This window comes from Trachypithecus francoisi, unplaced genomic scaffold (genome assembly GCF_009764315.1).
Source record: "Trachypithecus francoisi isolate TF-2019V2 unplaced genomic scaffold, Tfra_2.0 Lachesis_group13, whole genome shotgun sequence".
Taxonomy (NCBI): Eukaryota; Metazoa; Chordata; class Mammalia; order Primates; family Cercopithecidae; genus Trachypithecus; species Trachypithecus francoisi.
The window spans coordinates 91351632-91366026 of record NW_022681458.1 but is presented as its reverse complement, the minus strand read 5'-3'; the positions used below and the strand labels follow the sequence as shown (position 1 = coordinate 91366026).

The 14395-nt window shown below is 41.5% G+C and overlaps 1 protein-coding gene across 35 annotated transcripts in view; it reads right to left on the bottom strand.

Annotated features, from left to right (window-relative positions):
- NEB (nebulin) overlaps positions 1 to 14395 on the bottom strand; it is a 232207-nt gene that overhangs the window by 59646 nt on the left and 158166 nt on the right. For all 35 annotated transcript variants that reach the window (XM_033231530.1, XM_033231492.1, XM_033231495.1 and 32 more), the window contains 11 exons: positions 11502 to 11615; positions 10357 to 10554; positions 9928 to 10032; positions 9200 to 9304; positions 8272 to 8379; positions 5778 to 5882; positions 4849 to 4956; positions 4176 to 4280; positions 3972 to 4076; positions 2893 to 2991; positions 2430 to 2540 (listed from right to left, as the gene is read on the bottom strand). In XM_033231530.1, coding sequence (XP_033087421.1) covers positions 2430 to 2540; positions 2893 to 2991; positions 3972 to 4076; positions 4176 to 4280; positions 4849 to 4956; positions 5778 to 5882; positions 8272 to 8379; positions 9200 to 9304; positions 9928 to 10032; positions 10357 to 10554; positions 11502 to 11615 — 1263 coding nt within the window. The remainder of the gene's footprint in view (positions 1 to 2429; positions 2541 to 2892; positions 2992 to 3971; positions 4077 to 4175; positions 4281 to 4848; positions 4957 to 5777; positions 5883 to 8271; positions 8380 to 9199; positions 9305 to 9927; positions 10033 to 10356; positions 10555 to 11501; positions 11616 to 14395) is intronic.

The following is a 14395-nucleotide window of genomic DNA, read 5'->3' as shown; positions in this document are numbered from 1 at the left end:
TAAATCAACAACTCATATAATTTTATGGTTAAAATGAGCTCAAATCATCATTTAGTCCAATTCTTCAGTTTAGGAAATTAGGGTGCTAAAGTTGTGAATTACATAAGGTCATACAGCTAACTGGAAGTAAATCTGGGACTAAAACCCAATTCTCCCAAGCCATTTTTTTCTTATTTTTAAATTTTATTTATGTATTTATTTTTAGAGACAGAGTCTCACTATATTGCCCAGGCTGACCTCAAACTCCTGCACTGCAGTGATCCTCTGGTCTCAGCCTCCCAAGTAGCTAGGACAATAGGTATGTACCACTGTGCATGGCCTCTATGCCATTTCTAGAATCATACATTTATCTGTGTATTATATTTCCCCTGTATTTAGGTATGCATCGCTTATGCTTCTTGGGACAACATGCCTGCTTCCTAGTACTATAAATGTGTATATGTCAAGAATCTATACAATTGAAAGACAAGTCAAAAATCAGTAACTTCTTTTGGCCATCACACTTTTTACTAACTCAATGTTTTCTAAACTTTCCTGGTATTAACTCCCACCACGGTTCTTATTAAAAACGGATTCGTAGGCTCTCTCCCAACCCTTCTGAATTCAGGGGAGTGGCTTGGATCACTCTTATGTGATCTGGGTCTGGGTTGTTCTTATGGAGAGGCAAATGTGGTGCAAACTGCTCTACTGAAAAATATCCATTCTTCTTCCTCAGTGCTGATGCGCAATTTGCACAAAATCCCCCTGGGAATTGAGAAGAGGAGAAACTAAAGTTTTAGATAATTCTGAACCCAGAAAGCCAAAAAGAGTAAAGGTATTTCAGAGTTATCTTTACTCTGAAGCACTGTAAGTTACCATTTTATTATTATGATGATTTTGATTATTTGGTAGCTGGAGGAGAGATGTGGTGCAGTGGTTTTCAACACAGGTTGCATATTATTAAACAGAATCTCTGTGGAGCATCTAAAAGTATACAGATGCCCAGACACAGAGAATCAGAGTCTGGTGTGGAACTAGGGATCAGGGCCCTCTCTGGGTGGTTTTTAAATATTTTACAGGTGATTCTCATACTGAGCCAGAGTGGAAAAGCACAACTTTACTAGGATAAAAATAACATAAGCATTCCAGTCTAAGTGCGAGCACTGGCTGAAATAACACAGTGAAGCTTTTAGAAAGCAAATGGGCTCAATGTTTCATTTGCAAAAGCTGAAGAGTTCGTGATCCTCTGTCTCTGGCTCACTGAGTATAGGAAGCTGCATATCCCCTCCACTGAGGGTGACATTTGGTATTTCAGGGCATCGCTAAGAGCATAAGATTCCTAATCAGCAGCCATCAGAGCTACTGAGAAGGATGAAATGGCCTGGAAGCCAATGCTCAACTGGGTGAAGCCATAATACAGAATGGTGAATGCACAAACTGTTGAATGGAGCTACAATACCAGAGAGACAGTAGAATGAGAATGGCCAACTGACCTATAAGAAGAGCAACCATTTACACTTGTGAAATGCCCTTTGGCAAACATGCACATCTGTTATGGCCAGGGCACTATGGGACACACATAAATAACATGGCGTCCAATCATCAAGGAACCAGCACGCTAGGTGAGAGAATCAGATCTATTCACAAATAACTGCAATGTATCAGGAGCCTCAATGCCAAATGAACATGAAACTAAGTAGTCTGTTTTTTACTGAGTGGGCAGCAGAGCAGGGAGCCATTGAAGCCTTCTCCAATGGCACTGCCATGTTCAGGGCTCCTGATAGCAGGAATTAATGAAAATTTTGAAATAAGTTTAGAGACAACAAAAATAATAAGTAAGAAGCCCTTTCTAGGCCAGGCATGGTGGTTCATGCCTGTAATTCCAGCACTTTAGAAGGCCAAGGTGGGTGGATCACCTGAGGCCAGGAGTCCAAGACCATCCTGGCCAACATGGAGAAACCCCGTCTCTACTAAAAGTACAAAATTAGTCAGGCGTGGTGGTACATGCCTGTAATCCCAGCTACTCTGGAGAATGATGCAGGAGAATTGCGTGAACCTAGGAGACGGAGGTTGCAGTGAGCTGAGATCACACCATTGCACTTCAGCCTGGGCAACAAAAGCGAAACTCCATCTCAAAAAAAAAAAGAAAAGAAAAAAGAAGGTCTTTCTAATCTATAAAATCATGCAAAACCCCTCATCAGCCCTAGACATAGGAAGAGCAAGTATGAATATGCTTATCTTACCAAAAGGGGGCAAAATAAGTAAACTGAGGTAAAGTACAGTTGGTTGACTTGCTTGACATAGTAGCCATTCCACAGTTAAGAGGGGAAATATTTTACCTGCCATAGTTGCCTGAACAGCGATCACTAGAGGAACTAAGAGCTTTGTGGAGTAATTTAGTTTGTACTGGTCAATTTGGTTGACTTTAGTGACAAGTAAAGTGTCCTTACCTCACTCAGATGTGTCTTCAGTTCTTGCACTTTTCTGTATTCTGGAGTGTCAAGCACCACTTTGTATTTGTCTCGCATCTTCCTTGCCTTATCAGTGTACAGGTAATTAGACTAAAAAAAAAAAAAAAAAAACAAGAGAAATACAAGTTGATTAATCACTTATGGGATTCATGTCATGTTGTCTTTCAAATGTCTGGCATGTGTAAGCTGAGCAGGGCTTTCATGTGTCCTGGATGTCTTCCCAGGCAGAAGCAAAAACAATTGTCATTTAAGGAAGCTCAGCACCTTCCACAGGAGGCACAGATCACATTAAGCAGGTGATAACCGGCTCGAGTGAGTTAATGGTAAATTTCCCCTTAAAAGTAGCTGCAGGCTAAGATCCCTTCTGCCTAGCCTTGGAGGCTGGCGATGGGGGCATCCAGCTGTGCAGGGGTAATTATGCATTGTGATGATGTGCACTCACCCAGAGCTTCCGCAGGTGCCGGGAGCGGACCATGTCAGGAGTGTCATACAGGAAGCAGCCAAATCCCTTCAGGACCTGCAAGTCCTCTTTGTATTTAATCTGAGAGGCAAACACAGAAATATAGCTGGTCATAAGCAAATGTAAATCAGGAAACACAAAAGATGGAGTAGCAACACTTCTTAATTACTGTATCTTTCGTTTTGGTTCATCTACTTTTTTTTTTTTTGAGACAGAGTTTCATTCTTGTTGCACAGGCTGGAGCGCAATGCCAAGATCTTGGCTCACTGCAACCTCCACCTCCCGGGTTCAAGCAATTCTCTTGCCTCAGCCTCCCTAGTAGCTGGGATTACAGGCGTACATCATCATGCCCGGCTAATTTTTGTATTTTCAGTAGAGACGGGGTTTCACCATGTTGGCCAGGCTGGTCTTGAACTCCTGACCTCAGGTGATCTGCCCACCTCAGCCTCCCAAAGTGCTGGGATTACGGGCATGAGCCACCATGCCTGGCTGGTTCATCTACCTTGTACTCTTAGTTTACTTGCACCCAAATAAGTCATGGGTTTTTTCATTTAAGTCTCCAGCCCCGAGGTGAGGAGAGAACACTGCTATTATTTTATTACTGTAATATTGATTGGAGAAAAGAACAGATTGAATGGATTGATCTTTTAGGAGGAGAGAACATACAAGGAGAATGAAAAAAGTGGCAGCAAGAAGTTGCTAACGGGGTCAGAGTAGGGATGAGTGAGAGGAAAATACTCAACATGACCTGGGACGGAGGCCACATAGGGAGTTAGGGAGTGAGGAGTTGGAATGATTCCGTGTTGAATGTAGAATGGTGGTCACTGAGTGATCAAGAGTAATGGCAATTCTGTCTTTCCCAAGTGGTCCTCTTATTACTGTTTCCATAGCTGGAGAATTGTGGCATGCTCCTCCCACATTGTCTTACCTCCAACTTGTACTCTTTGTTTAGAAGTGCTTATCAGAAAAGGCTGTTCCAAGACCACTGGTTGTTTTAACTGCTGAAAGCAAGCCTGCCTCTTGTTAAGACTACTCCAGAAAGACCCCTACAAGATGCTTACATCACTGGTAATGTCTCCTACGTAGCGGCAATGGATCACTTGGGGTGTGTATGGCAGAGAGATCATGTGGCCCTGCATCTTGAAGAAGTCTGATTTGTAGATCAACTAAAGAAAAAAAATACCCAAAAACACATGCATTAGAGACCGAATGATTGACATTCATCCCTGGTCTCTACTCCCTGTCTTTCCTAAGAAAATACCCACCTCACTGACAGCCTCTTGTGTCTTCTTGACTTGGCGGATCTCAGGGGTATCGGGAGTTGTATGGATCTTGTCTTTCAGTTTGTGGTACAATTCCCGATACAGTCTCTACATTGGAGGAAATATCATTACAGGTATTTAGTAAGGGATGACGAGAGCATCTACTGACTAATCAAGAATAAAATATTTTAATAAGGAAGAAGGGAGGAAATATCAAGGATATAGAAAATGATTGAGATTAGGAAAAAAGGAGAAAATGAGAGTTATTTCACTTCGGTGAAGAATTCTGAGCACAAAGCCTTCCACTTTCTATCAGATGGTTGCATAGTAGGATCAGATATGCAAACCAATAGTTGGTGTAGAAAACCAGGATCATGAGTCAGACTAAAATGCAAACTTATTAAAGATTTTTGAATATAAATGTCAAAAGAAGAAATTATTTCTTTAGAAAAGTTTTGCATCATAATCTATGGACCCGAGTCTCTCCAAGGCATTACCAGATACAAAAAAACCACTGCCAAGAAATATCAGTATCACAATGTGACAATAAGGACCTTTTTCGTTTTTGCTGGTATGTAAGTTTACAGCTGAAATACAATTAATTCTTAATGCATTTCAAACAAAGCCATGGCTATTAAAACTCAATATGTCTCTTGGAGAATCAGCATTCAGGTACCTCACTGGTAACATTGTTGACTCTCCGGACGTGGACAAATGGAACATCTTTGGGACCAAGTGTATACCCATATGCCTTGGTGTGTTCATAGGCTTCTTTGTACTTGAACTGCAAAAGCAAAGTTGGAAGGAGATCAATGATGGGTAAACAAGAAGCGACATTACATTTCTGCAAATAGAAGAGATGTCACCTTTATTTGAAAAATTGCTCTTTTTAACGATTAAGTATGAAGAAAAGTCATTGACAAAATTTCAATATTAATCCAAGCCTTGAAAATTATGTTTTGTAAAATAAAACCAGGCCCAGAAAAGAATAAAATTCAACCTTGCCTAGGTGAAATCTGTTTGTAGGGAGGTATGCAAAATGCCAGAGAAAATCTATATTTTTAGCCCCAATCTGGCTAGAAAATTAGAAAATACAATTAGGTGTTAGATTAAATCTATCATATCTATAGATATAGATATAGATATACACACATACACACACACACACACATATATATAATATACTTCCAAAGATGTTATATCTTCTGCAGTGAAACATAGCAGAAGGAAGACAATACTATCACCACACCTCAGTAGTGCGTGTGTGAAGTTGCATTTCCAGTAAATGGCTTGGGATAATTCAGGGTGCATCTGTGCAAATTAAGGCCAGCAGAAGTAGAGGCATCATGACAGCCATGGGCCCTCAGCCAAGGCTCCCACAAACATCCTGTTCTAACCCACAGGGCTACCCAGGCACTGCTGAATTGCAGAAGCGGTCAATTCCACAGCACCCCTCAAAAATGTGCTCTCTCCTCTCCAGCTCCCATCATTCTATCAGTTTGAACCTTTAGGGTGTGACTGGAGGATTAGAACAGGCTATTAATTAATATGAGTCTCCTGCCACCCCACCTTCAGACCCATCTCAATGAAGAGGAGACTACTCACATAACTGCTCATGTAACGGGTGTCCTTGACGTGTTTGAAGTGAGGAGTGTCACCTGGAAGTCTATATCCAGTGGGCAGGGTGCGCAGGCTGGTTTTGTATAGATTCTGCCAGAATGAGGAAGAGCAGGTTAAATGACATCTGGCATCAAGTAACTGATCTGAGCTTAACAAATCACATATCGCTCATGTTAGGTTTTTGACTAGATACTTAATATACTTATGCTCACTGAATTGATTTCAGGAAAGAATTAAATACATTCTAAGAGTCATAAAATGAGTCAGATTACTCTTCACTTATTGTTTTGGAAAAATAGAACAATGAGTGAAATGGTTTATTGAAAGTAGTTCCTGGCCAGGTGTGGTAGCTGACATCTGTAATCCCAACACTTTGGGAGGCCAAGGCAGGATGACTACTTAAGGTCAGGAGTTGAGACTAGCCTGGACAACATAGCAAGATCTCACCTCTCCAAAAAATTAAAAAATTAGCCAGGCATGGTGGCGTGTACCTGTAGTCCCAGCTACTTAAGAAGCTAAGGTGAGAGGATCACTTGAGCCCAGGAGTTTGAGATTGCAGTGAGCTGTGATTGCACCATTGCACTCCAGCCTGGGAGACTGTCTCCCAGGCTGTCTGTCTCCAAAAAATAAAAAAAAAAAAAAATAAATAAATTAAAAAGTAATTCCTCTATGCTTCTGAACATATGCCCAGTTGGCTGTATGGCATCCAGCAAGAATTTGGGAAATGCAGAGAAGACAGGTAACCAAGTGTCAGCTCTGCCATTACTGCGTCCTCAGGTGATGATGATATGCAAGCCATCACCAAGATATAGCCAGGCACATGTTTGTATTACCCTCTCCTGCCTCCTCCAAACACAGTATGTTGACATCAGGCCGGGAAGAGGTCAGGATGCACATGTTCATGGCAGAAAGGGAGGACAGGGAGGAGTGTCTGTCTGTGACCTTAAATACGCTGTCTTGGAGTTTAGGATTAAGAATTACATTTAAGGCCGGGCGCAGTGGCTCAAGCCTGTAATCCCAGCACTTTGGGAGGCTGAGACGGGCGGATCACGAGGTTAGGAGATCGAGACCATCCTGGCTAACACAGTGAAACCCCGTCTCTACTAAAAAATACAAAAAAAACTAGCCGGACGAGGTGGCGGGCGCCTGTAGTCCCAGCTACTCAGAAGGCTGAGGCAGGAGAATGGTGTAAACCCGGGAGGCGGAGCTTGCAGTGAGCTGAGATCCAGCCACTGTACTCCAGCCCGGGCGACAGAGCAAGACTCTATCTCAAAAAAAAAAAAAAAGAATTACATTTAAAATATGAAAAACCAAATTATTTTTATTTTCTAGACAGGGTCTCACACTGTCACCCAGGCTGTAATGCAGTGGCACCATCACAGCTCACTGCATCCTTGACCTCCCTGGGCTCAGGTAATCTTTTCACCTCAACTTCCCAGGTAGCTGGGACCACAGATGCATGCCACTCTAATTTATTTTTGGGATAAATAACTTATTTTTGATTTATCCCAAATAAATAAAATAATTTATTTTGGGCCTCTCAAAGTAGCTGGGACCACAGATGCATACCTGGCTAATTTATTTATTTTTGTATTTTTATATAGACGGGGTTTCACAATGTTGCTCAGGCTGGTCTCGAACTCCAGGCTCAAGCTATCCACCTGCTGTGACCTCCTAAAGTGCTGGGATTACAGGCATGAGCCACTGTGCCGGGCCACAATTATTATTATTTTTTTATTATTATTTGAAACGGAGTTTTGCTCTTGTTGCCCAGGCTGGAGTGCAATGGCGCGATCTCGGCTCACTGCAACCTCCGCCTCCTGGGTTCAAGCGATTCTCCTGCCTCAGCCTCCCAAGTAGCTGGGATTACAGTCATGCACTATCACGCCTGGCTAATTTTTTGTACTTTTAGTAGAGATGGGGTTTCACCATGTTGGCCAGGCTGGTCTTGAACTCCTGACCTCAGGTGATCTGCCTGCCTCAGCCTCCCAAATTGCTGGGATTACAGGCGTCAGCCACTGCACCTGGCCCAAAATTATTTTTAAGATTCAAGATGAGAAATAGCATGAAAAGTTGAGACCAAATCAGCACCACTGGGTAACACAGAATAGACAGGTTAAATATGCAGGTGGGATCCAGGTTCTTTCTCTTCTGAATTCCAGCAACAATTTCTAATTCCTCTTTTATTAAGGTTAAAGGCCTTGTCTCTGTCATCTTGATTTTCAGGTTTTTGAAAGCAGAGAAGGTATATTGGCTTTCTTTGTAACTTGTAAATATTGCTAAAACATGCCCATTTGTTAGTTTGATTGCTCCATAGGGGGATCCTGGCAGCTAGGAGGGAAGACAGATTATGCTCTGTGTTTTTGTTTTTTCACCTCATATGAATGGAACAGTATTTATACAAGGTAAGGTCAAGAGGAAGCAAGCTGAGCTGATGGAATGGATTTCTGCTGGGCACTATCAAGTTCTCACTGCTTACCGAACTCTGGAGCTTGTATGCATGAAGGGCCCGGTCCAGATCCACGGTTTTGGTAGTTGGAGCCACTTTGCCTCTGACACTGTGCACATAGTCATAGTGGTAGACAGCCTGGTGCAGAAAGAAGCATTGTTAGAAGCAAAGAGAATGGGAACCCAGGTCCCTCTTTAAAAAAAATAATGGTAGCCTGCTTCCCTGACATCTGACATATTACTGTGGCTTGTCCAACAGGATCAGAGCCAGCGTGTGGACACGTGATCACACTGAGAAACAGAAGAGATGGCCCAGGCATAAGAAGAGGAGGGGTGGGCATTTTACCACTAGTAGTTCCAAAATAATAGGTCTCAATGTTTGCACTCACTGGCAGGATCTGATATTGACTTTTCAACCTGTGGAGTTAATAAAGAAAGAGCAGCTTTGTGCCTGCCCTGCCTGCTCTGAGTCAGGTGTCATAGTGGGTGCTTCCTTACGTCCCCATTTTATGCATCAGAATGGGAGGCTCAGATGGATTAAGTGCTTTTCATAAGCCTTATAGATAATGTGTGGTAGAAGTGAGACTGCACTCCACAACTCTAACTCCAGAGCCTGCTTGCTTCTTATTCTACCATAATTGGCTCTAATTTATTAAGTGGCCTAGATGGAAATAAATTTGCTATGACACAGGGCACAAAAAACAACGTTGGAAGCACTAAGGCACAAAGCTACTTCATAGACTCAGATCACCTACAGCTCTACCCAAGCAAACTGCTTGAATGCATCAGGTTTCAGGAAACAATAGCCAGCAGCATCTTCAGTGCTTTCAAACGCACCAACTCTGGTTTCCCAGTTAGAAAAGACTTGGTACTGCCCAGTCTATGGTTTTTGCCGCTTCTGCTTGAGTGGTGGCCCTGCCTTTATTACTGTCCGCTTAACTTCCCCAGAGAGCACTTACGTCACTTAGCTGTTTCCCACTTTTGACAGCCTGCACGTAGACTGGTGTATCTGTGACAAGCTTATAGTCATTCCTTGTTTTCAACATGTGAGCTTTATACTTGATCTGCCAAGAGGAAGAAAACAAGCCCATGTTGGACCATTCCTTATGCTTGAAACTGCTGGTTTTCATAGAGGGTTTGGTTGCTTTTAACTCATAAGATTTACATTCATCAGCACTTATTCAACAGACCGAGATGCATTTGAATTTTATAACAGTGTAACCAACACTTATAGGGGGCTTCTAGAGTCTTCTAGGACACCTGATAACTACTCTTCTAGGAAAGTTTAAGCTTTCTTACTGAAATCCTCATTGCAGTATTTAATTTGCCTGGAAAATCCTCTCTTTACAAATAGAGCTTGTCTATAGCATTGCAAACGCTAACAAATGACACTTTCCTAAAATGGCAATTAAATGCTTGTTAATATATCCAAAATTGCCTAAAACGTAGAAAGAGAAGCCGGTGGTCCCTTCTCTATCAGAGATGATGGTGTACCTGGACTGCGCTGTTTAATAAGAATGCCATATGCCTTCCTGAGAGATGGTTGCTCTGCTCCTAGCATCTTTCTCCAGCTCAGCCACCCCCCAGAGCTGGCCTGTGACAATGTCCCTATTTTACATAACCTCCTCTTAACTCTAGACTATGGAGAAATGGAAATATACTAAAGAACAAAACAAGGCAAACTCACATCATCACGTAGATCATAAGCATGCTTGGCATGGAGGATTTCAGGAGTGTCCCAGACGTAGCAACCAATGCCTTTCAGCCAGTTGAGGTCATCCTTGTACACAATCTAGAGGGTTTTGATAGAGAGGATCAGAAAAAAAAATTGATCATAATAACTTAAACACTAAAAACAGGTACATTCTAGACTCAGAAGCCTTTGTGGAATGAGGAGCAAAGGCATCATGCAAAGAGGCTCAGGGGAGCCACAGAAACATGCGTACACAGAGCCCTGCTTCCAGAGACAGCTCCGAAGTCAAGTCAGACACATGGACATATAGGGAAGAAATAGTGGAAAAAGGCTAAGGTAAAGAAATGGGTGAGTTTGCTGCTCCTCTGGGGGGGGGCCGTGGGGCGGGGCCGTGGAGGGGTCCTTCTTAAGTCACAGGCTTACATCACTGATCTGATCTGTGACTTTCCTGACGTGATCATTGACTTTCAAGTCGGGGTGGCAAATCCATTCATGGAGGTGCAGCCGGTAATCAATCTCGCTGACTTTCTTCTGAGAATCCTTGGCGGTAACCATCTCTACCATGTCGGGCACGATGTGGATTTTCATCTTGTTCTTTTCATAAACTGATCTGTACAAGCGCTGTCAAGTTAAAATCACATGCCAGTTATATAGGAAATTGTGCCAAGGCATCATGGCCATACATGAGAAGTCAGGCTAACCAACTCACAGCAAACAGTTGGGGGCAGGGTAGGGACTGGTATTTTCTGACATTTTCTATGGATTAATAGGGGAAATTTTTTTAAAAAAAGCATTATAGCTGAAATAATACGTAGCTTCTTTACATGTGCACAGTCAGTGTCATATGCATTGGTAAATAGAAAATGTTCAGGTGGGACATGATGACTCACACCTGCAATCCCAGCACTGTGACATCTGCAATCCCAGCACTGTGGGAGACTGAGGCAGAAGGATCGCTTGAGCCCAGGAGTTTGAGACCAGAGTGGGCAACATAGCGAGATTCCAATCACTACAAAAAATTAAAACCTTAGCTGGGTGTGGTGGTACATGCCTGTAGACTCAGTTACTCAGGAGGCTGAGGTGGGATGATTCCCGGAGCCCGAGAGGTAGAGGCTGCAGTGAGCCATGATTGCACCACCGCCCTCCAGCCGGGGCAACAGAGTGAGACCTGTCTTAAAAAAAAAAAAAGTCCGGGGCTTGGTGGGGGGAAGGAAATGTTCCTAGTAATAATACATGGCTATTTTACTTGACTTAAATTTGAAGTACGGTCTTTGGAGTTACCCTCTTGTGTTGCATAACAATGTTTCAGTCAAAAGATTATAATGCTGTGTTTTTACTGTACCTTTTCTATGTTTAGATACACGAATACTTGCCACTGTGTCACAGTTGCCTACAGTATTCAGTACAGTAACATGCTGTACAGGTTTGTAGTCTAGGAGCAATAGGCTATCCCATCTCGGTATGTGGAAGTGTACTCTATGATGTTAGCACAACAATGGAATCACATAACGAGCGGCACAGTTCTCAGAATGTATCCTAGTCGTTAAGGGGCGCATGGCTGTACTTACATCGATGTTAAGCTTGCCAACTCGGAGGCACCGTGCTGTGTTCGGATCATCGTCAACACTTCTTGGTAACGTATAAAGAGCTTTGAACTTTTCATATTCCTCCCGATATTTGACCTATAGAGAAAAAGTAGAAAGGAAGAAACAGTTTGAGAGAGCAATGGATTTATATTGTTAAAACAGCATAAGACTTAACAGGAAAACCCGACTCTGAGATCCACCCAGCATTGGGGACACCACTTCTCTGAGCTCATTTCCCCAACTGTACAGAGCAATAGAGCAGTAGCGCCTGCCATGGGGTTATCATGTGGCTGAAATCAGACTGTAACAAAAGTACTTTGAAACCGGAGAGCACTATGCAATTTTAGTTGCTATTTTCAAAACTCCTATAGCAATACTAGTACTTTTACTGCTACTACAAGCAATTCATTTTAAAGATTATGTCATTTAAAAATATTCTCTTGTGGTAATGGCTTTGTTTTTCTTACTACCGTGAGTACAAGATTAAAACTGTGCTTAGGAATATCTTTGTTTTTAATAACTGAAAAGTCTGCTGCTAAGAAGACACAATCCTTGGATTTCCGTTTCTACAAGGCTTTCAAAAATACAGTGCAATCAACTTCTGTGGGATAACAATTAGTTCTTAAGCCATGGTGCCTATTAATTAGTGTTCCATGATTATATAAACCCAGGTTAAGACAGAGACTGAGATCCAATCTCATAGCACACAATAATAAAATAACAATTCTTCCACAACTCCGAGACTTGGACCTCTGTAACAAGAGAGAGATGGGAGTATATGTTTGTATCAGAATTCCAGCAATGCTCTTCATTGACTGTAGACCAACCAACATTTCCACCAGATTTTTCCAAAACAGAAAATCAGCTTCTTACATCTAATCTATTTCTCAGCTTCAAAGATGATAGAATTTAAAGACACCCTTTTAAACACACACACACACATACACACACACACACACACACACACACACAAAGCTTTTTCCTAAAAAAAGGTCAGAATACTTCTTTTAAAGGATTAATTTCTCTATGTTTTACCTTGCTCCAAAACCAACTTGCCAAGAATCTTGCCTCTATAATTTTGTTCATGACTCAAGGAAAAAGCCTCTTTTGAGCTTTTTAAATCTTATCTATAATACTTTTCTTCCAAAATGAAAAGTTTGCTCCTTTTTGCAATCTTCCAAATAGAGTTGGGTCTGGCTAAAATCACATACCTTACTTTTTCCTCCAGGTAAAAATTAAATAATTCCATAGACTGTCTAATGAAGTTTATTTCTAAGCTGTGCATCTGTACGTCCAGTAGAATAGTGAAATCAATTTACTGAGTCACTAGCATTTAAACGAATAGAACAGAATGGAAATGATCAGAGTGCACTGTCTCTAGTCTAGCAGTCACTGCTCTTCTGTGAGACATTTGTGCCTGAAGAAACTCACATAAACTTCAGGGGTGTGTATGTGTGTATGTGAACTTGAAATAAAAAATAAATTTCCTACTGTGAGTCCTGGTCAAAACATGTTTGAGAAATGCTGATTTAAAGTGTTACATAAAATGTTCACAATTAAGAGATAAAGTCTCTAATTTTTCTGAAGGAGCACTGGGCTAAGAATGACAATAAAGGTTACAGGGAATTTTACAATTAAAGGTTTTACACAGACTTTAAACCAACAAAGATCAAAAGAGACAAAGAAGGGCATTACATAATGGAAAAGGGATCAATGAAACAAGAAGAGCTAACTATCTTAAATATATATGCACCCAACACAGGAGCACGCAGATTCATTAAACAAATTCTTGGAGACCTACAAAGAGACTTAGACTGCAACACAACAATAGTGGGGGACTTTAACACCCCACTGTCAACACTCGACAGATCAACCAGACAGAAAATTAACAAGGATATCCAGGACTTGAACTCAGAATCTCTGTGACACATTTAAAGCAGTGTGTAGAGGAAAATTTATAGCACTAGATGCCCACAAGAGAAAGCAGGAAAGATCTAAAATCGACACCCTAACATCACAATTAAAAGAACTAGAGAAGCAAGAGCAAACAAATAAAAAAGCTAGCAGAAGACAAGAAATAACTAAGATCAGAGCAGAACTGAAGGAGATTGAGACACAAAAAACCCTTCAAAAAAATGAATGAATCCAGGGGCTGTTTTTTTGAAAAGATCAACAAAATAGATAGACCGCTAGCAAGACTAACAAAGAAAGAGAGAAGAATCAAATAGACGCAATAAAAAATGATAAAGGGGATATCACCACCGATCCCACAGAAATACAAACTACCATCAGAGAATACTATAAACACCTCTATGCAAATAAACTAGAAAATCTAGAAGAAATGGGTAAATTCCTGGACACATACACCCTCCCACGACTAAACCAGGAAGAAGTTGAATCCCTGAATAGACCAATAACAGGCTCTGAAATTGAGGCAGTAATTAACAGCCTACCACCAAAAAAAGTCCAGCACCAGAGGCATTCGCAGCCGAATTCTACTAGAGGTACAAAGAGGAGATGGTACCATCCCTTCTGAAACTATTCCAAACAACAGAAAAAAAGGGAATCCTCCCTAACTCATTTTATGAGGCCAGCATCATCCTGATACCAAAACCTGACGGACACAACAGAAACAGAAAATCTTAGGTCAATATCCCTGGTGAACATCAATGTGAAAATCCTCAAAAAATACTGTTTTATGAAACCAAATCCAGCAGCACATCAAAAAGCTTATCTACCATGATGAAGTCGGCTTCATTCCTGGGATGCAAGCCTGGTTCAACATATGCAAATCAATAAATGTAATCTATCACATAAACAGAACCAACGACAAAAATCACATGATTATCTCAATAGATGCAGAAAAGGCATTCATC